At 32.0% G+C, this 26,309-nt stretch overlaps 1 protein-coding gene across 1 annotated transcript; it reads left to right on the forward strand.

Moving 5' to 3' along the window:
• Window positions 1–15,183: 15,183 nt before the first annotated feature.
• On the forward strand, window positions 15,184–16,638 carry LOC111984129 (protein EXORDIUM-like 3). Its single transcript, XM_065772057.1, has 2 exons — window positions 15,184–15,866; window positions 15,983–16,638. The coding sequence occupies exons 1-2, from the start codon at window positions 15,208–15,210 to the stop codon at window positions 16,416–16,418; spliced, it is 1,095 nt and encodes a 364-aa protein (XP_065628129.1). The 5' UTR covers window positions 15,184–15,207; the 3' UTR covers window positions 16,419–16,638.
• The last annotated feature ends 9,671 nt before the right edge of the window (window positions 16,639–26,309 follow it).

A 26,309-nucleotide genomic window follows, 5' to 3' on the forward strand; every position in this document is an offset into this window, starting at 1 on the left:
CATTTAGGATAGGGAACTTTCACAAAAGTCATGCTTCTAAAGTTTCATCTTCAATTCCATCAAAAAAAAAGAAAAAGAAAAAGAAAAAAAGTTTCGTCTTTAAATTCAAATACCCTATGGCAAGGGCATGAAGAAAGAAGTATCACGGACTAAAATTTAGACAAAATCTTCCATTCCAATTAATGTTCAATACAGTATCGTACTTACTCCAATAAAAAAATAAATATACCATTTCAATTACTTTGATTGAGGCATAAGAGCCGGTAATAATACATTTTCGGCCTAAATGTTTGGATCTTTCACACTAAGCAAGAAGAATAGGAAGGAGCTTATAGGCTATAAATATAGGTGTACTCCCAAGTCAAGGACGACAAAATAAATAATATAACCTTCAAGGTAGCAATAGGTACATATAAGTTTAGATAGAAAGACTTTATGGATGTGAAAATCCACCAAAGCAATTGTCAAAGGCAACAATGGAAGAAGTCCCCTTAATTTTTATCCTATATATAATATATCTATACTAATAATGACAAGATTCTCTTGTAACATTATATTTATGTAGTAATCTAAACAAACTGTATATCATATCCATTTTTCCTAAGAGAATGAGCATGTTTAACTAGAAAATAAAGAAACTCAATACTTTTATTTCCTATAAATTAAAAGAAATAATATTTCCTTTAAACCTCTCTCTCTCTCCTGTCGACTGGTTCTATCATTCTCTTGTTAAAAGCTCATTAGCTTCTACTGTATTACAACTTAAAATTTATTTTGTTTTAGACTTTTTTTTTTTTTATATCGTAGATAATATTTCTTTTATTTGTAAATATTTTTTAATATAAGTATCTACATGAACATATGATTCTAGTTATTAAAATCTTTAAAGCAAGAAAAAGTAGAGACAAGAGAGTGAGAGTAATAGAAAAATTAAGTGAATCTCATAAAGATTGGATAAATAAATGAATTTTTCAAGTATTAAAAAAATATTACGTAATTTTATTTAAATATTAAAATAAATGTTTCGCTTAAAGTTGTTGTTTTAGATTTTAAAATGAATCAAGCTGACCCTAAATTTCACAGCCAACAAATTTAATCCTTTGAGAATTAGGACTGGAAATCAATATTTATTTATCTTGATTTCTGCTTTGGCTACTTTCTTGCCTGAGCTTTCTTGAATGTTATCTTGATAATAGCTTTTCTATATGGTACATAAAATTAGAGCTTGATAATGACTTTTCTATGGTACATAAAAATTAGAGAATGTTTAACAATTTTCCTAGAGCAAAAGTCATTGATGATTTAGGTAAGCTTTTGGTTAAGAAGAGGATTTTTGGATTTTTTTATAAAATTGTTCAGTCTTTTCTGTTTGGAAGTCATTATTTGTTTTGTTTTGTTTTAGGTCCCCTGTGGTACGTTTGGCCGTGGTTTTCTTATTGGGGGTAATTCATTGCTTGAAATCCCTGCATGACTGATTTGGTTTTTGGTGAAAAAAAAGTGTTCACTGGTTTTAGTGGGAAAAAAAACAAGTGTTTAAATAAGGTAAAGACTAAAGACCAAAAACTTGATGGAGACATGACAGACAAGGGTGCTTGATTTATGTAATTATTTATTTATTTTGTACTCTCTTTCTCTTCTTGGTGAAAATGTATTATCGATCCAGCCATTTAGTTTAGGTTTAAACAATAAGGCTGTTCTCTATATACAAAAATGAAAATTTTACTATAGCCATTTAGCCTGCTATTGTAGGCAATCAGAAGGGATGATCTTTGTGTTTATTGCTATCTACTAATAGTATTCACCATTCCAAATTTAAGTTTGGCTATTTTAAGGTTCTGTTATTGAATATTATAGAGCAGATTTTGTTAAATTGGTAAAGAATTTGATATGTTTGATGCTTTGTTTTTTATTTTTTTTAATATTTAAATGGGAATTTGTGGGCGCTATGGTATATGAATTATAGATTTTAACCAAGTTTCTCAAATCAAATGATGGTGTGGGATTAAGGCGTTTGTGGTTTTATCGATGAGTAGGTTGCTACAATAGACATCCGTTAAACAACAAGTTTAGGAATATAAAACTTTTTTAATGTATTAAATTCCTATTTTATAGATTTTATTTTTAAGTTAGATCAAAAGTTGCATATTGGAGAACATTTTCAATTCCAAATGCAAAAACAAATTCTTTTAATTTATAATGAATTTTTTTATGCATTGTAAATAGTAATAATTTTACAAGACATTATTTTCCTCGTTTTATAGAATATAACTATTAATATATGTTTTAGCTATATAGTGTTATTTAAAAATTAAATTTTCGTAAAATATCTATTTATATATATATATATATATAAAAGCCAAGACCTCATGTGAGAGAGCATAAGGTACTTCTATCATGTGACGCATTCCTTAAAATTCATTTTATTTAGGCCTTCTCAAAACCTCAACAAAGTTTGCATTTATATCAAATTATTAATTCATTATATGCATATATTAGTTATCTATAATTGTTCATTAATTATTTATGTTAAAGGAATTCATATGATTATTATTTATAAATTCTGTATAAGAATTTTTTTATTTGGAATAATAATAATAATAATAATAGAATATGATATTCTTCCTCATATTTATTTTTTTATTTTTTTATATATTTGTTTTTACAACAATTGACATACAAGCTGTGGAGGAGGATTTGTTCCAAGCCTGCAAGCAGTTTGTCCGCTCTGGGGCCGAAGGACCTGCACGACTTTGATCCATCAAGTGACATGGGCAGTTTTTGAGACTTGTTCCCACATCGAAGAAAGATGCGCCCCACTCATGCCTTATAAGCCTTAGCTGAAGGCAAGAATGTACCACTATTACACATGAGTGAGGCGCATCTAAGGCTTATAAGGCATGAGTGGGCGCATCTTTCTTCGATGTGAGAGCAAGTCTCAAAAACTACTTGTGTCGCTTGAAGAAACAAAGCCGTGCGAGTCCTTTAACCCCAAAGCGAACAAACTGCTTGCGAGCTTGGAACAAATCGTCCCCCACACAAGCCATCTAAAATTAAATATTTGTGAATTCACTAAAATTAATCTTAACCATTTAGATGAAACCAACATTGTTGTCTTTATTCTATGTAATTAAAAATATTACTGATATGATAAATACATTTGTTTTATTATATTAATTATTTTAAGTAATGCATTAATTATTAAGTATATTGAACTCTTGATGTCAATTTTTTATGATTTATATGAGAAACAATTTATTTGAAATATAGCGTTCTTGCTCAAATTTAGTTGCTTTTGCAACAATTGAAATGACATTAAACAATTTTTTTTTAATAAAACACAATCAAGAATGTAAAAAAATAATTGAAATTTTTTTGCATTTTTTTTTTTATTTTATAAAAATGATATTTGCATTCTTGAATAGACATGAAACACGTGTAGCTATATCAATCACTATATTATGCAATTTCAAGTTTGCAAACACATATAGTATGATCAAATCACTACACTACTTTGGTTTTTTTTTTTTTTTTTGGTTATAAAATAGAATACTAAAGATTATAATTTTTTATGAGAATTATTGAATTTTTTATTTTTATTTTTATACATCGATAGTTGGGGGTGGGGCAATTTGAATCTTAGATGTCAAAACACTAAGAGGTGCCAACCAATTGAGTTACAAGGCTCTTAATAACAAATATTGAAGTATTGGAAGAAACTAATAACAAGTGGCACTGCACATTATGTAGTAACTCAGCTAGTTGTTCCAACTATAATTGCTTTTGAAGCATGGCCTTGATTTACACAAAATATGTCCAATGAATCTAGTGAAAAATTCACCTTAACACCTATATTTCTATGTCTATTTGCAATTTGATCTACACAATCATTAAATATTGCATCTATACATAGTATCCCTCAATCTTGGGGTAATACTGCTGAAAAATGAAGAAATAGCATCTTTAAATTTATGTGTTCTACGAATGTGGTAAAAGCTACCATGCAATGAGGTTTCGAGGCTAACAACATTTGAAGATTATCAAGTAAACTATATTAAGAAATTCCTTGATTCTTTTGTGGTAAAACTCTAGAGATAAAATTGTAGCCAATGACAATTGTTTGTTGTTTAACGGAACTTGTTATTTGGAGAAAAAAAAAATGTTAATATAATACATGTTTATCAACGTCAATCCAAAGGATGTTAAAAATGCGGAAATTTCATCTTAAATAATAATAAAAAATGATAAGACTTTGACATGAGTGTTAATTTTTTTAAGAGCGCGAGTGTCAATCTAATTCTTGGAGTTTTAGTTTGAACAATTAACATCCCAAACATTTTTATTGAAGTGTAACAAATTTAATCATGTACTATGTGTATGTGTATATTGTGATAATGAATAATGATATTTTAAAAATTATTAGAGATATGACAAAATTAAGTGTGCATCATGCAAACCATGGGCCAAAGATTTGATTAAAAAGACTGGGTTAAATGCTCAATGCATATCATGAAATTAGATATCTTAGACTTGTACAAAAAGTTTTTTACTAACTTTTACAAAAAGAGAAAATTCTTAAATACACTGAAAGTACGAAAAAATAGTATTTTTTTTTTCATATTTATGGTAGACCCACCGTGAATGTGAGAAAAGGGTGTATCATTCTCCTTACTCTGAGAGAATCTAAAAATTACTTAAAAGAAAGTATCAACATGATGATTAATTTGACACATATATGATTCGCTTATTTGAATGGAAAACATTTTTTTTCCCTGTTTGGTATGGAGGAAAACATATTCTATGGTTAACAAAATAAAATGAGTCCAATGGTAACTTGTCAATTCTCTTTTTCTCTCTACACACCACTGATTGTCAATGAACAACTTCGCCAATCATTGACTTTTTCTTTTCCCATTCTCTTTTGCTCAAGCCAATTACTTCTTCACATAATTTTTTCGGTGTAGATTCCAAACATGGGGCTTGTTTTCCTATTTGATGCTCCCAAAAAGTTATATATATATATATATATATATTAAAATGTTTTCTCAACATGTTTCATTATTAAAAGTTTTATTCATGTAATTGTTTAAAATTATAAAAAATAGTAATGAATTTCATGTTAGTCAAACAATAAACAATGTTTTCTGATTCATTTTTAAGGCAGAAACAAAACACATGAAAACATGTCAGTTTTACGTTTTAAAAAAAAATCAAAAAACATTTCTTAAGAAGAAAAGCAAGAAATAGAACCTTCAAACTAGGTTGAATGAATATTTTCCAATTTATTAAGTGGTGGTTCATAAAACCATTAACATATATAAAATCATATAGTTTATTAAATTATTTAAACAAGTTACATGGTTACAAAGTAAATTATGTGACTAAAAATACACATAAATACTTATTTAACTTGTCACATTTCTAACCAATTTGGAGAGAAATGAGAAATAATATTTATAGATTAATGATTTATATTGAAAATACAAAAAAACTATATTAATATCTAGGCAAAAATGCAAAACTGACCCTCTAACTTTCAACGTTTTTCATTTCAGTCCTCTAACTTTCAATTTTGTCATTTTAGTCCTTTAACTTTTAATTTTTGTCAATTCAGGCTTCCGTTAGAACTCAGTTAAGGCTGCTGTTAAACTCATTGGGAAATGACCGTTTTGCCCTTTTTCTTATTTCGAAAAAAAAAAAAAATAAGATTCTATCTTCTTGTCCAACAAATCAAACACAACAGCCAGTACTTCTTGTACTTCAGACAGACAGAGATAGAGCCGCGATGCACCTGATCAATGCCGTGATCGCGACTCGGATGCTGACTCGGAACCTGGAGTCGGACTTGGCGGGGCTTGGCGGCATACCGTTCGGAATGGCGTGGTGGTTCATCTACGCGGGGATCTCTTGCTTCCTTGTCCTCTTCGCCGGAATCTTTTTTTTTTTTTTTTTAAAACCCCCTTCCCCTGAAATCAAAACTAACATTGAGAGAGGAAGAATCGGTTTCAACAACCCCAGAAGTTTTTGTCGGATCCGATTATTCTGTTCTTCAATTCGTTTTTAATTTTTAAAAAAAAAAAAAAGAAAAACAACCAGAGAGCTCTAACCAAGCTCGAATCTCTCTGTTATCTTCGTGAGACGAAAGCAGTTAATCTGAGGAAGAAGAAACCAAACGCAAAAAAGTGAAGATGAATATATTCAGATTATTTGGTGATATTTGGCCAGCGTCCTCATCTTGCTCCTCAAGATCCACACCATCAAATCTTGTGCTGGTACCACTATTTTTTTAAAATCTATATTATACAGTATCATCTATAAATTGTCTCTGTATTTTTGGATTGCTTGTCTCTCAGTTCTCATTTCTGGGTAATGTTGCAAATGTGTTCTTTGTGCTCTAATGTAATTGAACTTGCAGCACTGAGAGCTAAATTTTTGTTCAAATCTGACCCATTTTGGACCGGATCCGACACAAACTTCTGGGGTTGTTGAAACCGATTCTTCCTCTCTCATTGTTAGGGATTTGAGTCTCAATTTGTCTGTGTTTTGATTTCAGGGGAAGGGGGTTTTCAAAAAAAAAAAGGTTTCAGGTTCTTCCTCTCTCATTGTTTTCTTTTTTTACAGGTTTTTTTTTTTCTTTTTCTTTTAATTCCGAAATTAAAAAAAAAAGGGCAAAACGGTCATTTCTCAATGAGTTTAACAGCAGCCTTAACTGAGTTCTAACGGAAGCCTGGATTGACAAAAATTGAAAGTTAGAGGACTAAAATGACAAAACTGAAAGTTAGAGGACTGAAATGAAAAACGTTGAAAGTTAGAGGGTCAGTTTTGCATTTTTGCCTAATATCTACATTAAATTTTCTTTAAATGTGTAAAAAAAAAAAAAAAATCCCATAAAAATCAAAAGGGAAAGGATGAGCAACCTCATTACAATCCAAAAGAAAACAAAAATAATAATAACAGTGAATAACAAAAGCTTCACCATCCATCAGACAGAAGGACGAAAGCAAAGTCATTTGGACTTGACCAAATCGAGTGGCTGGAGAGTACTGAATACAGGCCCCACCTTTTTACCTAAAATACTACATTTTTTTCTTTCATTATATTCGTGTAATCCACGCTCCTATTACTGAGAGTACAGTAACACTGAAGTCACTCACTCTGAGCATGGAAAACATTGCTGCCTATGATCCCACAAACTCCCCAAAGTTTCCGCAGCTTTGTCTCACCCATCATCAGACACACACATTTACCGAGCGCGTGACGCGCAGACACTCTTACACGCATGTCAGCACACGCACGCGTGTGTTGTCCTCACTCGTGCGCGGTCGTATTCAAAGCCAGTGGGACCCAAACTGAGTTCTCTTTGCTTTGCTTTGCTTTGCTTTGCTTATCTTTTCTTTTTCTTTCTTTCTCACAGTTTTTGTTCGTGCAGAGCTGTGATTGCATGTGGGTCCCACATAATTGTCGTCGTTTTTTAATCTCAGATGTACTATTTTGCTAGTTGCTACTTTGCCACAATGCCACTCTCTCACAGTCTCACTCGTCATAGGGAAGAGAGGCCCGCAATTCACTCCGTGATTAGGAACATCTCTAATCTCTATACCCTAATCCGTAAGCCACTCTTCCCCTTTGTGTCTCCTCTCAAAGAGCTAACTTGGGTCCTCTACTCCTTTTACCTTTGTTTTGAGAAGACAATTCCAATGCATGTGTAGTCTATATTCTCGATGATAATTAATTCAAGTACAATAGTGGTTTAAAGAATCATTTGTTTGTACGGTTGATTTTGAAGATGTGTATTTGGAGAGAGAGAGAGAGAGAAATAATCAGAAGATAGCTCATAGCAGTGTGGTGTCAACCAGTAAGATTATGATGATTTAGTGAGAAATCAAGTTTACTTTATCAAAAGCAAGAAAATGATTTTTTGGCAATTTTTCAACCCATGTCTTGTCTTCTTATTAATTTCCCTTCTTTTTTTTTCTTTTTTTTTTTTTATGGTTGTTTTAGGCGGTTATTGATAGAGAGCCGTTTTTTTGAATTTTTTTATTTTGTTAAATCTTTACTTTGTCAAAAACAAGAAAATTATATTGACAATTCTTCAATGCATGCCTTGTCTTCTTATTAATTTTCCTTTTTATGGTTGTTTTAGGCGGTTATCGATAGAGAATTGGTTCCTTGAATTTCGTTATTTTTTTAAATGATGAGTAATGATTTGTAACTGCTTGTAAATGTTAGAGTTGATTTCAAAGCATAATGGTCGTTTCTTTATTGGCTTCTCTTGCTGAGAGTTGATGCCAATTATTAGGTACAATATTTGATGAGCTAATCTTGTAGAGTCGATGATCTAGAGTAAGCGAAAGAGCTCTACATTAACAGAGTTGATTGAGTAAATGAAATCTAACCAAGTTAAGTGGATGACGTCTTCTCTTTTAAGCTTACCCATGTCAAGAGTCTTGTGACCTAATGATATCATCTAATTTTTCTTATTATAAGAACTTGGATTTGAGTCTAATTAAATAATAATAATAATAATTAGTGGTTTGAAGAGACTAAGCTTTTAGGTTTTTAATGGAAAATAAACTATTATTCATACAAATTTTGTACATAAAATACCCGTTTAGAAATGGTAAGAAATATAAAATTGGAGGGAAAACAACGAGATAATACAAGAAGAGTGATTCAACATGATTTTAAGAGTTAGATATTTTAATGTCATCTAAGAAAGAAAACATTATATGTACAGAATTTAAGTTGAAGGTATGTTTAGAATAAATAAATAAATAAAAATATAGGCAAATCTCTCCCCATCATTTTTGTGAGATCACAATCATTATATTGTACAATCTTTTGCTTTCAATATTGTTTTTTACTTTTTGTAAGTTAATATAATGACTTACCTCTACATCTTCTGTGTTCTTTTCTTCTTGTTTTTCTTTTCTTGCGTGGGGAACCTTATGTATTGTTTTTTATTTTATTTTAAAGCTATCTTCTTTTCTCTCTCAAATAAAAGGTGAAGCCTGTGAAGGGTGCTCCCTGCACCTTGCTTGTGTAAAGTATGACATTATAATGATTGTCTACAAAAAATTAAAACCAAAAGAATACTGGGATTGATTCAAATCATATAGAAGCCCCTCCCCTTGATTATCATTGAATTCAACTTGCTAAACAGTGCTCCCAAAATCTTAAAATCCGCTATATTCACGCACTGCATTGAACTAAACCAAACAACTTCCAATTTAAAAGGATCAGAGTTATCTCTAAAAAAAGATCATAGTTATACTCTAAACCAATAAATGATAAATTGTGGAGTATTGTACCTTTTATTGGGTAAAGTTACCATATGATCCAAAACAAGAAATGGTTTAAAGCTTTTTTTTTTTTTTTTTTTTTTATTGGAAGAGTCCTTTACATCTAACACTAGAGTTGGCCAAATCCTAAATCTTTTTCCTAAAATGAGATTAAATACGATTAGGTTACAATCCATTGATTAATACCTTCTTGAGTTCTAGATAATTTTTACTTTCTTTCCGGGGGAATAAAAGTATAGAACTATTGAAATGCCATGTTGCTTAGTGCTCACGTTTGCTTTCTCATAATTAGCTATGATACAAACAGGATTTAAATCACAAATTTGATAACTCTTCCATCATGATAAACCAGATGCATGCATAAAGCTAAATCTATATTGATTTTAGTTTTGAGTAATGCTATAAACACAAACTATTTTACAAACTGATGATGTGATGAGTGATTACTAGTAAGTAAAAAGATAATGTTAGTAATGGACCCAGATGAGAACCAGTATAAATTTTCATCATCAATAATTTGTAAAAATTTTGTAAATTAATTAATTTGTGACTATAACAGTAATTATTTTATAAATATTTTGTAGTTCAACTAATATCTTCTTATGTTCCAAACAAAAATATTCATAATTCAAACTATTTTTTTCTTACTGTATTTATCAAATTATTATTAAAAAATTTGTCACATAAAGAGACAATGGAATTCCTTTTCTTTCTTTACCCGAAAAAGAAATCATAATTTCAAGAATGCCCTTGTTGTTGTAACTTGTAAGAACTAAGAACTGTCCTACCATTGAGAGAGGTCCCGTTCCTTTCGTTATTTGTAGTTTTGTACCGTACAATAATAATAATAAAGCAAAAGGCGGTAATCCTAAATTGGGGGAAAGACCAATATTGGGATCATGGCCAAATTGTTTGATGTTTCTCATTTTGTTCGTTTTTAATCATTATAAATAAGTACCTTTCCTTTCTTCTGTCACAAAACAGCCTCAAATCTTTAAAAAAGTTAAACTTTGATGGACACTTTTTACCTATGAAACAGTGATACGTACATAAACATGAGAATGAGTATGGGTACAAATATAACATAATAATAAGAATAATTTTTGAAAAATTATAATATGATAATGTTAGTATGACACCGATATCACACGAGTATAATATTTTAAATATAATATCAGTATTATTATTATTATTTTTTTTTACCGATTCATCGATATCTAGGCTGTCAAGGAATGGGGCTCTTCATTCTCAAAAAAATAAGAAGGGATGGGGCTCTGTTTTTGGGTAACATTTTTTCTCATACATTCCCGCTCCAAATTCCAATCCTTACAGTTTTGTCACATGAAATGATGTTAAATAAAAAAACGTTTTTAAGTACTAGGGCACTGTTATTTACTCAATGAAACCAGAAATCTGCACTGGCTGTCATTCTGTTTGAATGGAGTCAGTGTGAGCAGGAAATATTGGGTACTATGTTGGATTGGGCAGGAGAAGAATACAGAAATAATTGAATATTGATTTCACCCAATTTAATGGTATTAACATTTCTACCGACTTCTCATCAAAAAAAAAAAAAAAAAATTCTATCGACTTCTCTGTATCTACCGGTAACTCGGTAAGTCCTGTCATATCGTACAGAGATGAAATCCTTTGGAAGAAAATAATATTTCAAACAAAATATCACACAATTTTTTTTTTCATAACTAATTGCATGATTATTGAGTAGTATGTTACTATTATTGTTTTATTATAATTATAGAAGTAGTATGTTATTATTGGTACATAATAAATATAGAACTGTTTGTCTTAACTTATATTACATTATTTATAATAAGAATATTTGCGCTCTATCATTGTGCACTTTGGGTACGGTGATTATCTCACAAATATAAGTACTAATAAGAGGTGTGGGTGTAAAAGACTTCAAGTTTCAGGAGAAAGTTTCACACACGTATATACAAAATTTAAATCAGAGTAGAATTTTTATCTTATAGAAAAAAATAAAGAATATTTGCACTCTTTTATCTCATTTGGGCTAATCATAACATAAACAATAACTCTATTAATTCACCTAGTTTTACATACTTTTATAATATATTAATGTGTTAAATTGTGATTGGTATGTGACAAAAGTAATTCCCTTGTCAGTAATTAACAGTGTATTATAGTCAAAGACGAGTAAGTAGGGAAAAAAAAAAGAGCTGAGAGAATTTCAAAAACAACAAACAATACTATAGAATTTTTATCTTGTAAATAAATAAATATATATACATATATATTTGTGCTCATTTACATGTACTTCATTTGAGCTCATCATAACATAAACTATAACTCCATTAATGTGTTAAAGTAATTCCCTTGTCTGCAAAGAGAATTTCAAAAACAACTAACAATACTATCTAAATTCTTCAATTTTGCTATAGGCACTCACATTCACACTCTTTTGCATGGCATTGGCACCTCATTTGGGCTCACCATAACACAAACAACAACTCTGTTGATTCATCTAGTTTTATAAACAATTTTATAATATATTTAGGTGTCAAGATATTTACGACCGTTTACCTTAATTCTCGATTGAAATTCCTTCTTTTCGGTTCATAGGCATTGACTGGGGGCCCTCTGAATATTCTTAGGTTTACTTTCATTTATATACGATAAATAATCACATCATCGTAACAATTATAGTTTAGCGGTAGAAGCGAGATTCATCATAAATTCTTCCAAAATTAACTATTTGATCCTCTGATTATTGTAACACAAAAGCCAGAAAAGAAAAGGAATGTGAATTTTAGGATGAAAAAAAATACGTCCCGATGGCTTCGGTTAATATATATTCTTAGGGTATTTATTTATTATTTATTTTGAAAAAGTTTTTGAGAGTGACTGAAAAAATTGTCAAAATAATTAATTACTTTTTAATTTTTTTTAAAAAATTTTAAAATAATTTATTAATATATTACAAAGTACACACGTTAATAAAATCCTATTATAAGTTCTTACCCTACTTTTCTTTTTAGCCTAGTCAAAGTGGGATCTACTTTCATCTACCCCCATTCTTATTTCTGTCCTCCTGTCACTGCAAAGGCGGTGAATCGTGCTCTGATTGTCCTTGTTTTATTAAATTATTGAGGACAAGACGTAGAACAACCATTCATGAGGTCATATTGTATTGTATAGATGAATTTGAACACCAAAATAAATAAATAAACAGAGACTGAAATTCATCAGTGTCGATTATTTGCAATGATTTTTGAAAAGGTAGTTTATACTTTTAAAATTCCATTCTAAAATTTTATCTCATTTTCACAAGATTGACACCCCAATTTAAGAGAATTTCATCATGTACTCTCTATTATCTAAATCAAATGTTAAATGAAATGAATATGGTGATTTTTCATTTCATTTAGTGTGGGTAATTTTGTCATTACACCCTATTCATTTTATCTTTAATTTAAATAATGGGGAACATTGATATAATTCTCTCATTTTATCTTAGCATTAGTGGTAGTAAAAAGTCATATTGCTATTTTTAGCACCACCAATCTTAAAAAGCTAAATAATTTGGTTGTTGAGCTATAATGCACAGCTAAAGATGACTGTGCATTGTAGTTAAAATGGTAATATATATATATATATATTTTATATTAAAATTTATATTATTCTATTGTGTTAATGGTTGTAGTTGTTATTTATTGTAGTAGATATATTATTTTATTATGTTGAATGTTAAAATAAAACCATTAATGTTGAGTGTTTTGTAAAGCGAAATAGTATAATAGATAAAATAGTTTTTTGTGGTGTCTAATTACTAAATTTTTGGCATCACCAATACTAATACTCTAAATGAGGTGCAAATTTAGTGGGGAAAAAGTATAATTTTTCCAATTTCGAAACACAAGCAAATTTTATATACACCAAATGTGTGTTGTTCCCTAAGTATTGCTAATAGCATCTTTCCCAAAATGATGCCCTAATCCAGAACTCCTTAATTAACGCAATGAACATTCTCATAGATTTTTGAAGCCCCCATTCCATTTAACAAAAGCCTCTCAAAAGCTATTCACATGCTTATTGAATTGACCTATAAAAATCATTATTCAATCTCACTGTTTTTTTAATCAATCACCTAAATCAATGTCCTAAGGGCTAAAGCAATTATACAAAGCTCATCTATAGAAGTTAAACAATGTACGATTCTCTTCTCTATGACTCTAAGATAGTGCTCTTATATGTGTGGAAAGGAAGATTTTACGGGTCAAGTTCAATTTCTTAATTCTAAAGAGTTGAGGGGTCAAATGTATTTTATTATCCAAAATAACAAAACAAGGGAAATGTGCCTTTCGTACAGAGCTTGCAAACAAAGTGGTTATTAAATTTTCAATTGGTGCCAAGAAACAACCAACAGCTTATCTTAGCACCAACAGATCTTGACAGATAATGGCTAGCCAGGTGTCAATACTTGGACCCTTGTTTAATCCAGGGTCGGTACACACCACCTCTCTAGCTCAGCGGCTCAGCCTCAGTCTCGGACCACACACTCTACCTCATGGTCCCCTATAGGGAAAATTTTCCTCTTTGGGTTAATTGTATTTTGTCTTTAACTTGTAGTATGGTACAATTATAATGTGCCTTGAACTTCAAAATTACTTTGAGCAATTTTTTTTTTTGTAGCAAAATAAGTTTAGGTGATGGGAGGCTACCCTATACCATCCAAGTAAGCCGTATGCCTCATAAATGATTTACATTGGACTTATAAATCGTCCATCAAAAAGGATTGCTAGAAGCAAAACTCGAACTTAAATTTTTTGAAAGAAGTACTTGAGCCTTACCAACTGAACCAACTCCTATTGGCTATTTTAGTAAGGTTTTCTCTTTTGAATATTGGTATTAAGCATTTTGTATCTACTTTTGGAATTGCCTCAAATTCAACTAAAATTAAATTTTAAAAAAAAAGTGATGAAAATTTATTTTTGGAGTTACATTTAACAAAAATCTGAGCAATATGGGGGGAAACTGTTTATTGCCCATTGTAAGGGGATACATTGATTGGTGTTGAAGATTGACATTCTATGTAAAAATTCAACATTCAGTACGTGGTTCAACTATATACTTACATCCGTGAGCAATTAGGAAATTGACTATATGAAAATTTTAAGTTTACAACATATTTACACTATCAAAAAAGACTCTAGTTTGAGTATAAATTTGCACAAGCCTCTAAACTAGAGATTAATATGAGCTATATCTTTAACAAGTAGTTGAGTAGTTAAGGTGATATTACAATGACAAAATATTTTTTATAACCATTGGGTTTATAAAATTATTATTTATTATCATATGAATCCAACACTAACACAATTTTTTATTTAAAAGTTAAAACCACTAAAACGTTAGTTATTAATACCACTTTTTTTTTTTTTTTTTTGGAAATTGAGTGCCTTTAATTAATGTGAAAAATATTGTAATTCTAAACTTATTAAAATATTACAAAAAAGGTGTGCAATTTATTGATTTTCTAAAATACGTAAGGCATAAAACTAAATCCCCAAATTACCCTTCCCGCCCATTTCCCGCGCTAAGCATGCGAGATAGAAAAACAGAATAATACTACACAGTTAAGATCACATCAGATCGAATGACGACACCCACTATGATGATCATGATAATCCTAACGACGCTCCTTTCTCCTGACCCCACCTCTCTGACTAGTAGGCCCCACTTCCTTCCCCACTTTTAAGAATCCACCTGTCCTCCATTACCCGCAAATCAATGCCCCCAACTTTTTTTAAAATTTCAAAAAACACTAACAAATAAATAAAAAATTATTTTTTGAAAACAAAACCATAAATTCAAATCCCCCACTATATATAAACCTCAGTTCCATTTGCTTCACATTTTGTAGTCTATGTTATATAAAAACTCAAAAACACAAAAAACGCTCACTCTCTCTCTCTCTCTCTCTCTCACTCTTACTAAAATGCGCAAGGGCTGTGTTCCCCTGTATCCGGCGCTCCTCGCCGTCACAGTGCTACTCTTTCTCAACCCTACGATTGCGTGGCGCCCATGGCCCCACAACAAAACCAACGCTCAAGATTCAATCTTCGGAGACTCGAAGAAATTCGAGGGCTCATCGGAGTTTGTCCACTTGAAATACCACATGGGACCTGTCTTAACCGCCAACATAACAGTCCACACAATCTGGTACGGCACGTGGCAGCGAAGCCAGAAGAAGATCATCCGCGAGTTCATCAACTCGATCTCAGCCGTCGATTCTCGACACCCTTCGGTCTCTGGGTGGTGGAGGACCGTACAGATGTACACGGACCAAACCGGCTCGAACATTTCCAAAACGGTGCGTTTGGGGCAGGAGAAGAACGACAGGTTTTACTCGCACGGAAAGTCGCTCACGCGCTTATCCATTCAGAGCGTGATTAAGAGCGCCGTAACGGCCAGGACGAAACCGTTACCGGTTAACGCGAAAAGCGGTTTGTATCTTTTGCTCACATCTGATGATGTGGTGGTTCAGGATTTTTGCGGACAAGTTTGTGGGTTCCACTATTTTACATTCCCGTCAATCGTGGGGTACACGCTCCCGTACGCGTGGGTGGGAAACTCTCAGAAGTTTTGCCCGGGCGTGTGTGCGTACCCGTTCGCCGTACCTGATTATATCCATATTTTACATTCCCGTCAATCGTGGGGTACACGCTCCCGTACGCGTGGGTGGGAAACTCTCAGAAGTTTTGCCCGGGCGTGTGTGCGTACCCGTTCGCCGTACCTGATTATATCCCGGGGCTGAAGCCACTAAAGTCACCGAACGGTGACGTGGGTGTGGATGGCATGGTGAGCGTGATTGGGCATGAGATTGCTGAGCTGGCAACGAACCCTTTGGTGAATGCTTGGTACGCTGGGCAAGACCCGAGCTTCCCAGTAGAGATAGCTGATTTGTGTGAAGGAATATATGGTACCGGTGGTGGTGGGTCTTACACCGGACAACTATTCAACGGTGAGGATGGTGCCACGTTTAACATGAATGGGATCAGACGGCGGTTCTTGGTTCAGTGGGTTTGGAACCACGTGGTTAATTATTGCTCTGGACCAAATGCACTTGATCAGTAATAGTAATAGTAATAGTAATACCACTGGTCCATCACCACTCTCTCTATTTTTCTTGTATTTGGGTTTTTTTTTTTTTGTGTTTTTATTAAATGGGGGTTTGGGTTTTGGCGAGGTTTGTTACTTTTGTTAATGTTTTTGATTTAGTTAAGTTTGTTAATTCTGTAATAAGCATATTGTTATTACTATAAAAATTATTGTATACGATCTTTGTATACAGATAGATGGTGTTCCCGCCTCATTTTTAAGTGAGTTAGGTGATGATGGTGCTGAGCTTAAAAGATATTTTTATCGTTTAGAATTAAATTTTACATTGCATTGTGGGTGGCCCACTTTAGTATAGAAGTTGTGGGGCCCTTGGTTTTTGGTGCTGGAATCGACAAAGACAAAGACGAGAAAGAGGATTTTGTATCCTCTCTCGTGTGGTGATTCATTCTTTTGATTCTTTACTGTTTGGAGTTACATTATGTTCCCTATATGTACTGTGCTGCTCATGATTTTTAGGTTTATAGTACGTTTTTTCTCTTGGTTTGGCTGGCTTATAATGCACGTCACAGAGATACGACACATGATTTTGGTACAATCGACTTGAGCATTAGACGGAAGTTCTGTCCTCTATATATATATATATTGTTTATATTTGTTTTGTTTCTTTCATGATTTAATGTCAATTATTTGCCATCATTTCAATATATGTAACTTGTAGTGAAATTTCATATTTCTCGATTTTGATTTGGATTTGGATTTGACTCCATTTTTCTGTTTTCATTTCAATTAGGGTGCATCCAAATCATTTTGGTGATATATGATTATTTTATACATTTATCTATCGTCTTTTTTAGAATATGCGGATGTCTATGAAATGCATATTTTGCGATAAATGATAAATATCTCAGTTGTATAAGATACTCTCAGTAATGGAGAAAGTAGGTTATGCTAAAACTTTGTATCAATGATATACTCTTTTAAGTACGTGTAAGTTCATGTGTTACTAGCTACGTGTTTATTTGAGACTTGAGAGCATATTTTAATTGATTCATTGGGTAACAAAAATATGTAAAGATTCATAAAATTCTACTAAATGAACCGAGAAAGCTAAATATACAGCTTGAAAAAACAAGTCCCATACATGTTTTGGTGGGAGAGTACTTCCTCTATTTTGTTGTACAATAACCTCAGAAGATCTCTTCATTAAAAAAAAATATCTTCTTGTAAAAAAACTTGTGCCATTTTCACCTAAACCTATGCTGGTTAATATATCTAACAACTCCGGGCAAAACCTTTCCTTTATTGCATATCTAAAATGGGACCCATTTACTCTTCTTTTTGCCATTTTCTAAGCTAGCTTTATTGGGATTTGAGCTGCCAAGGCTTGTGATGCAATCCTTTTCTTTTCTTTTAATTTTGAGGGACAAGTTTGAACACTCATTTTTCAGTTTCCTTTCTTTAAAGGGCACTGGGCACGTTTTGTTACGTAGTAATCACCAAATGCTTAACCCATCAGAGAAGAGTGTAGAGGGCAGCAAGTGGCAGCATTTGATTTCACACATATAAATCAACGAAAGCAAATCAAAGTTAGTATATGCCTGCGTTTGGATAGCACTCAAAGTTGCTGTGCGTTTCCAATTCTGCGTTTCGGAGCTTTTTTTTTTTTTTTTTTTTTTAAATATTAAAAATGGGTCCCACAACACTATTCACACATTTAAAAATTATTTTGCTACAGTGTTTTCAGCAACAATCAGTTTTTAGCAACTTTCAGCAACAATAAGTGCTATCCAAACGGACCCATATGGTTTCACTTTCACACTACTACTGTGACTTAAAGTGCGGTGCTATTATTAGGAGGGTCTCCAGGTAAGGAAAAGACGAAAAGTTGAACTCCATAGATGAAATTTTAGTTTAGAGTATATATTATTGCTACAGTTACTGTTGTTGCCATTGATATGGACAAGCAAGTTGCAGCTACTAGCTAGTATTCTCTTTCATTTTCAGTGCATGCTTATTCATACACATCGTTATCTGAATGAGTAAGCAAAGTAATTTCTAGAAGATTGTATGTTGATATTATTGCATGTGTTGTCATTGAATTTGCTATATAATCCAGAAAAAACGTTTGTCTTAGGGTTAGGGGTTCAAAGAGAGGATTGTGATTTGTGACAGTAACAATTTAATAATTAAGGGAGCTGAATCTTACGCAATCAATTCATCGAAATGAATATTTAATTATTTATGTAGGTAATAAAACAGCCTGATTCATATCAATTCAACCAAAACTAGGGTAAAACACCTAGAGGAGGAGTAGAAGCGTTTTTACTTTATGATTTTTTAAGTATAATTCTTGCAAATCTAACGTCACCTCATACTATATGATTCTTCTAGACTTTTTAGACCCAATCTATCCCGCCATGCCCTGCCCCATTCCCGCCCCGTATTAATAAGAGTTAAATTGTAAATTTTTCATATTCTAAAACCCTACTATTTAAACAAACATATCATCAGCTTATTTTATTCTACCTAATATGATTTTTTGCCTTTTTTATTTTTTTAGCAAGGTTAAAAATAAGGTACCAATTTAAAATTTTCTTTTATCTTTATTATAAATAAATTTATATACAATTATTGATTTTGTATTATGAGATTTTTGTTTTTGTTGTGATATTGTCTTGTTAAATACTTTAATAATAATATTCAATTTTTGCTAAAAATTAGTTTGATTTGATGGGATAAATTTATTTGTAATTTCAAGTATATTTTTATTAACAAAACGAGGTTTTATTAAAAACAATTGTAATAGTTGTGGGCAAATTAACAAGAAGTAGAGTTTTATGAGGTGGGGTAGGGCTTTGCGGGGTCCTAAGGGGTGGGGTTAGGGCAAGAAAAATTTCCCTGTCATGCGGGGTAGGGCGGGAATGAAGTAAGACAAAATTATACAGGGCAGAGGCGAAGACCCCATCCTTCGTACCCACCCCGCCCCGCCCCATTGCCATCCTTAGTTCTTATATTGTCTATTTATAGGCTCATTTTTCATATGCGTGCGTTAGACCCATTTTCTCATATATTACACATACGAATAATTCACCATACTTAACAAATAAATAAACCTATTATCTCATTATCATTGTGAGTGTTAACGTGCAATAGGTTTGTGAGTTTTAGGCTCGTTTTACTTGTTTTGCTTAACACACAGACTTGAATAACATATTTGCTAGTTGCCTCCTGTATAAAAGTACTCTTGTAGATACTCTTATTTGAGAAATATAATACACTTATTCGGTATTTCTAACCATGGGATTCAATTATTATTTTTTTTTAATAAAGAGACTAACTCTTCACTTATGATTCATTAAACTCACTTTGCTTCTCACTTAATCTACCAAATTAATTTATTAAAATTATATTTTAATATTAAAATGTTACAACAAATAGTTATAGGTTTTCATTTTTATTCCTCTTTATTGATAAAAATATAGTTTTAGAAAACAATAATAAAATAGTACAATAACTTTCAATTTATAATCCACACATTTCTAGATTCTAGTACATTCCCAATTTTAATAAGATAAAATTGTCACCCTATTACATCACAAAAACATCAGCAACTCTACTCTATTATTAGATTCCGAGGACTTAACACTTCACCTAACGTTCAAGACTTGATTATCAAAAAACCTAATGTTCAAGACATAAAGTTGCATTTGTCTATTATAATTGTTCTTTGGTAGCATTCTTGTCGACCCAATTTGGGCAACCCCACCAATAAAAGAAAAAAAAAAAAAAAAGACAAATTTTGGATTGAAGACACAAAAATAATCTGAGTTCATCAAAGTCATCGGTAAACGTAGTTTGGGAAAACCAGCTGGCTCTCACTTCTTCAACTAGTGGTATCAAAATCAATCAAATTGCAAAACTGAAAGAAATATATTTGACCTCGAGTGAAACCAATAATCCTAGTCTCCTAGAGTAGGTTGAATTATAAGCTGTAAAGGCAAGTGCACTACGAAAAAAATATGCATTTCATTAATTATAGTATATGTATATAGTAGGACTCATCAATCATCAATGGTTGGCACCGGCGCAAAAAGCATTAGCGGCGCTGGGCTTGGTCTTTGACCTTAAGCTCTGGCGTGCTTAGAAAAAATGTTCACTTTTTTCTATTATTTTAATTATCATTACATTGTTTGTTATTTTATTTTGATTTTTTTTTATAGCATTGAACATACTTGAATTTTTCAGCCAAAAAAAAAACACTTGAATCTTAATAATTAGCTTATTGCATGCGCGTTTCTCAAAAAAAAAAAAAAAAAAAAGCTTATTGCATGCGTACGTATAAATATGTACGTACCTATGCTGTATGTTGTATTAGGAATGAGTTGGTTGGCTGTTTGAATTGACAAATAGACACCTATAAAAGAAGTAACAAAGTGTCAACTGACATTGTGATCGATCCTGCAATGCTGAAGTCATTATTTTTGGACGATTTTAGTGTCGGCTCATTGTTGAAGACTTTACATCTAGTTAAAAGTTTTTTATTTTTTTTATTTTTATTTTTATTTATTTCAAGAGTCCTGTAACTCAATTTAGTAACACCAAATCTTAGTATTTTTTTTTTATTATAAGATAAAAATAAAAAATAAAAAATCTTTTTAGTGGGTAATTATGGAAATTTACTTAAAAAAATTTATTGTTGTGATTAATAGCAAATAACGGAATGTAACTTTAGAACAAAATTAATTCATGGGTTTACTAGTCTTTGAGCTGAGATTTGTATTCTCCCTCTTAGATTGTACTGATCAAGTAGGTAATTTGCTGAACTTATCTTGATTTAACTAAATTGAGTAGATGATTGTGAACTAGGTACCAATCATACCTATATCAAAACTTATCATACAAAACAAATTGAGAAAAGTTAACAGATGACCTAAAAGTATTAGTTTAAAAACTATTTTTAGAAAGTTTTTATGTGGGGAAAAATAAATTTATCAACTCTTTTAACAGTTTTTTTATATTTTCAATGAAAGTTGTGGTATTAATTTTTTTTTTTGTAAATAGTTCATTAACAAAACATCCGTTAATAGAATCTAAAACAAATTAAACACCAAAAAAGAAAGGACTTGGTTTAGGCTCAGTGCATTCAGTGCACTGAATTTCGTCAGATGGTGACATGTGTCCAAACATATATCATTATCTCAATAAGTCCAGTACTTTTAGACTTAAGCCTGACCCAAAAAAAAAAAGGGAATAAGGCATATACGTAATGATTGGTGGAGACTGATTAGCATTAAATGGGGATAAGGACAAGGTGGTAGGAACCATAATTAGAAGAGGGACCTTACTCTAAATTTTATTTAAAGTCTCACACGATTATGGTGAATTGACACTAGCAACATTGAATGGGTTGAGTTTTGAGAAATAGAAGCCAACTGGAATGCAGCGAGCGATGGTGATCCATGGTTGGGTGGTCCTCTACAAAATGACTTTAGAGTGCACCAAAAAAAATATGATGATCTCTAACAAATTCAATCAAATCAAAAAATATCAAGTTCGGGTCAACTTGCTATTTTGATATATATATATATATATATATATGTGTGTGTGTGTGTGTGTGTGTATCAAGATCTTCTTTCTTTGAGTAATTCCGTGACAATGAAGAATTTACATCAATAGATTAAAAAGAACATCATGGCCATCATATTCTTAAACTGAAAGGCTATAATATTCTCACTTCAAGCTAACAATATCCTCTCTATTTCACTTCAAATGAGAATAGTCTACTTTTTGGTGATGATTTTATTTTCTAGATCTAACTGTCTATAAAGTGACATCATTTATAATATTTAATCTGAAGATTCTGAACTATGAAATAGATCTATTTTAATAACGCAATTTGAGTGTCCTAACATTTTTTTAAATAATTATGAGAGTGGATATAACTAACTAAATAAGAATAAGTACAACTATTCTTGGACTTTATTCTGAGTAATTATACTATCAACATTATAGAAATTAATTAGCAACTAGCAACCACTATGAATAAATTCATTCAGTACGTATTGTAGTCATTTTCATATAATATGCAACCTTTTCATCCATGAACTAATAACTTAAATTGTTCAGCTGACTGTCTCCAAATGAAAGAGAACCATTTTGCTCATAAAGGCCAAACTAATCAATTTATGACACATAGAATTGCCTAAGGTGAACCATTCCCTAGAAAAAGACTTTGAGAGAGAGAGAGGGAGAGAGAGGGTGTCATTGACATGTTTGCAAAAGACTCTAATTTTCTTTTGGTATTCCTCTTTGTATCAAGCATGAAAGGCACTCACACAATCTAAAGAAACTAAAGATATAGTTACTTAGAAACTGTGACAAATTTCTACTCCTTATAGAACCTGAAATTATTATTTTAAATTAACAAAATATATCATTTCTGATCTCCAAGATTCTCATTCTGCAGGTACTTGAGCACTCCATAAGCTACTGTTCCAGCAACAAATAAGAAGACTGTTGGAGTGAAGGATGGATACAAATACTTCACAAAGAATTTATCCCACTCTTCTGGCAGGAACCCTGTAAATTCAAATTAGCTAATCAGTTACACAATACAAGAAAAATAAATGATAATATCTAAGATAACCCAAAAAAAGATCAATCACAACTTGGCACACATTTTTTTCCCTTATAAAGTAACCAAAGTTTAAAATGAAAAACAATTTGACACATGACATATTGCAGTTGGTGGAGCATGAAGTGGATATTAAAAATAAGATGAGGATTTATGTTTAGACAAATTGGAATGGAAGGAGTATATTATTAACTTTAATCATATAATTATAAGTCTATAAAAGCGCCTATGTTTCCCTATACAAGAGGTTTGAAGCAACTTAAAAGAATAGTGAGAAGCATTTATAGGTATATGCTTTAAAGAAAGTTAAAATATGTTGTTGGCTGAGTCAATGCTCTCCAGCCTGTGTGACCAGTCCCAACAAACTTGGGTATGCACAAATAAAAATCACCGAAATCTAACAGGCAGTAAAATGCAAAATGGGCACTACGAATTAATTTGAAATCTAACATGAATGTAGAAATTTAACAACAGTAATTGTATGAAACATTTAGAAACAATGAATTCAGCCATTAACCCCAAAAAAATGTCTCATAGACTCCAGAATGGTAGGAGAACTGTAAAAAGCTTATGTAAACTCAGTGACTTTAATGGAAGTATGGCTCAAACTCATTAGTGCAATAGCTAAAAATCAGCTTCCAAACAGGTTAACAGAACTGCTGCACCATTTGCCTCTAATTAAATAAGGAATGGCCTCAGCATATTCAATGTTGAAGTTACTTTGCAAGCCATATTCATTGCTGAAAATTTATTTTGCATCCATGAGACCATAATAAATGCCTTTGTATTGTGGGCTAAATTGAAGTAGTTGATAGTCTTTTCCTGAGTAATTTAATCATTGTAGGCATAGCCACAAGCCCACAAGGATGTTGTGGCAAATTTGAGAGGTGGTAGGAAGGTATTTTACAATTCATCTTCAGAGAGTTTGAGGGTTACAAAACTGTTGGTTTTTGAACTAGACAAATTTAGAGACGAGAAACTTATACTATCTTCAGATAAGATATACATAGCTAGCAATCCTTAAAAACACAATTTTAGATGCTAAGACCATCCAGGTCAAAATTGGGTCCAAAAACTAAAGCAGTACAAGTCCTCTATGGAAAACAAAAAGTTACAGAATATGCAAAAATCAATTAGGTGAAAAACTTAACTGAAAAACCAAAAGATACCTAGGTGAAAATATTTATTAGCAACAACCCTATACATAAATGAAATGCCTTATCCAGATCCACAACAGGTGTGGTAAGGGATCAAACAGCTCAGCAAAAAATTGGAATTTGGAAAAGAAAAGTATTCACCAACCAGATAGCCAGTATCAGTATAACAATAGGATTATAAATGAAACTTGCATTAGATGTTTCAAAGAGGTTTCAGTAAAGTCATAGCTAGACTACACAACTATGGTAGGTAAAACGAATTAGGTAGTGATAGTATATAATTGAATGAAACCAGTCTACATAAAGAAATAAGAAGAGGAACTATTTATGATTGAAAAAAGACCCAAATTGGCTAAGGAAAATGCTAAAACTATTACCAATTTTATTGCAAAACACTTACAAATTGACGTGATAATGAATTTAAGTGTCACTTTAACAACTTAGGGTCCGTTTGGATACCACTTATTTTGCTGAAAACTAAAAATTGAAAATACTATAGTAAAATAATTTTTAAATGTGTGAATGGTACCGTGAGACCTATTTTTAATGAAAGTTTTTGTGAAAAAAGAGGATTGTGGATCTTGCAAACAGTGCACAGGACCCACTGACAGACAACATCCAACGTGAAAATACTATTCTCAATAAATAAAAAAAAGAAAAAAAAGAAGGGAAAACGCAAATGTTGAAACGCTACCTAAAAACGTAATCCAAGCGCTACCTTAATAACTAAATGTATGAATTATTTTTTTATTTTTTCTGATTAACGCCACACCAATTTATAAAGCTTATGCAGTAAAATTTGTAATATTCCTAACGTTACCCATAGGCTAAGCTAGCAAACCCTCAATAATGAACCAATTCAAAATCTCAATCCCCAATCCCAATTTGTTTCATTTTTCCTTTTTTGGCCCAAGTTGGATGATCTGAACTCTTAACTCTTTATAAGTTATAACTAAGTTGAATTCCACCAAATCCTAACTTAATTTCCAGAAATCCCAGCTGAACTACCGCAAGGCATAACAATCAAAAATGCTGCTCATCTTCAAAATAAGTAACCAAAAAAAATGTACAATCCTTGAAAGTCTATGCCACAAGGCCCAAAACCATACAAACAACAAGATACCTATATGGCTATAACACAATTTCAAAGCCTAATTTATAGTACACTACCACTACTAAAAAAATTTCACATTCAACATTAGTGTCAACAATTTTCAATCCTATAACAAATAAAATACATCAAGACCCACAACCATGCAAAAAAAAAAAAAAAAAAAAAAACCCAAAAACCAACACCAACCTCAATGAGACAACCTCTGAACCAACCCCACCAAAGAAAACCAGCTCACCTGGCCTGGGTTTGGTTCTTCTTCATCATCATCATCACCTTCTAGTAAACCAAATTTGAGTGCTAGTGTCACTAGCAACAAGAAGCAGAAGAGTAAAAAAGAGAGATCATCGATAATTAGGCGGTCACCGGTTGAGAAACCAGCTGCTTTTGTTGACCGAGAAGATAAGGCTAAGGCTAAGGAGAACAGTAGGAATGAGAGTGCTTTTCTTCTTACTTGGTTGGGTCTTGGTGGGATCATTCTTGTCGAGGGCATTGCTCTCGCTGCTTCAGGTATGAATTGAATTGTTGAATGCATTAAATTCTTTAGTGGTGGAAGTGTATTCTGAATTGGCCTTTTCAAATTGTGTTATTGGTATCTTTTTTTTTTTTTTTTTTTTTNGTTACCCTCAAAAACAAAATCCTCAATATTAGAGGAAACCCCCAAAAACCCTCCTAAGCGAGCAAAAAGGAATGAAATTGAGGGGCAAGCTACCCTAACCTCAGAGCTACTAAGCATGAAAACCAAAAGACACAACGGCGAACTAAACCCCCATGGAATTTAGAACAAACGAAAGAAAAAAGAAAAAAGAAAAAGATCAGATGCAAAGCCATAACAAGGCGAAGAAGAGTAACACAGGAGAATGGGCGTACCTTAAGGAAGCGATCAGAAGAGGGAGCACCACCACGGCGATTGCTAGTTCGCAGAAAGGTTGCAGAGAGAGGTCACCGGAGAGGATGATCAAAGCAAATGATTGAAGGATTTTTGAAAAATGTGAACAAGAAGA

The sequence above is a fragment of the Quercus suber genome, unplaced genomic scaffold (genome assembly GCF_002906115.3).
Source record: "Quercus suber isolate HL8 unplaced genomic scaffold, Cork oak 2.0 scaffold_53, whole genome shotgun sequence".
In the NCBI taxonomy this organism is placed as follows: domain Eukaryota; kingdom Viridiplantae; phylum Streptophyta; class Magnoliopsida; order Fagales; family Fagaceae; genus Quercus; species Quercus suber.

What these genes read in the sequence shown, in the direction of transcription:
- LOC111984129 (XM_065772057.1), top strand. Translation starts at nt 15,208, where the DNA reads ATGTTATATAAAAACTCAAAAACACAAAAAACGCTCACTCTCTCTCTC. An exon ending in TGTGGGTTCCACTATTTTAC is followed by an intron (nt 15,867 to 15,982) that starts ATTCCCGTCAAT and finishes TCCATATTTTAC; the next exon opens with ATTCCCGTCAATCGTGGGGT.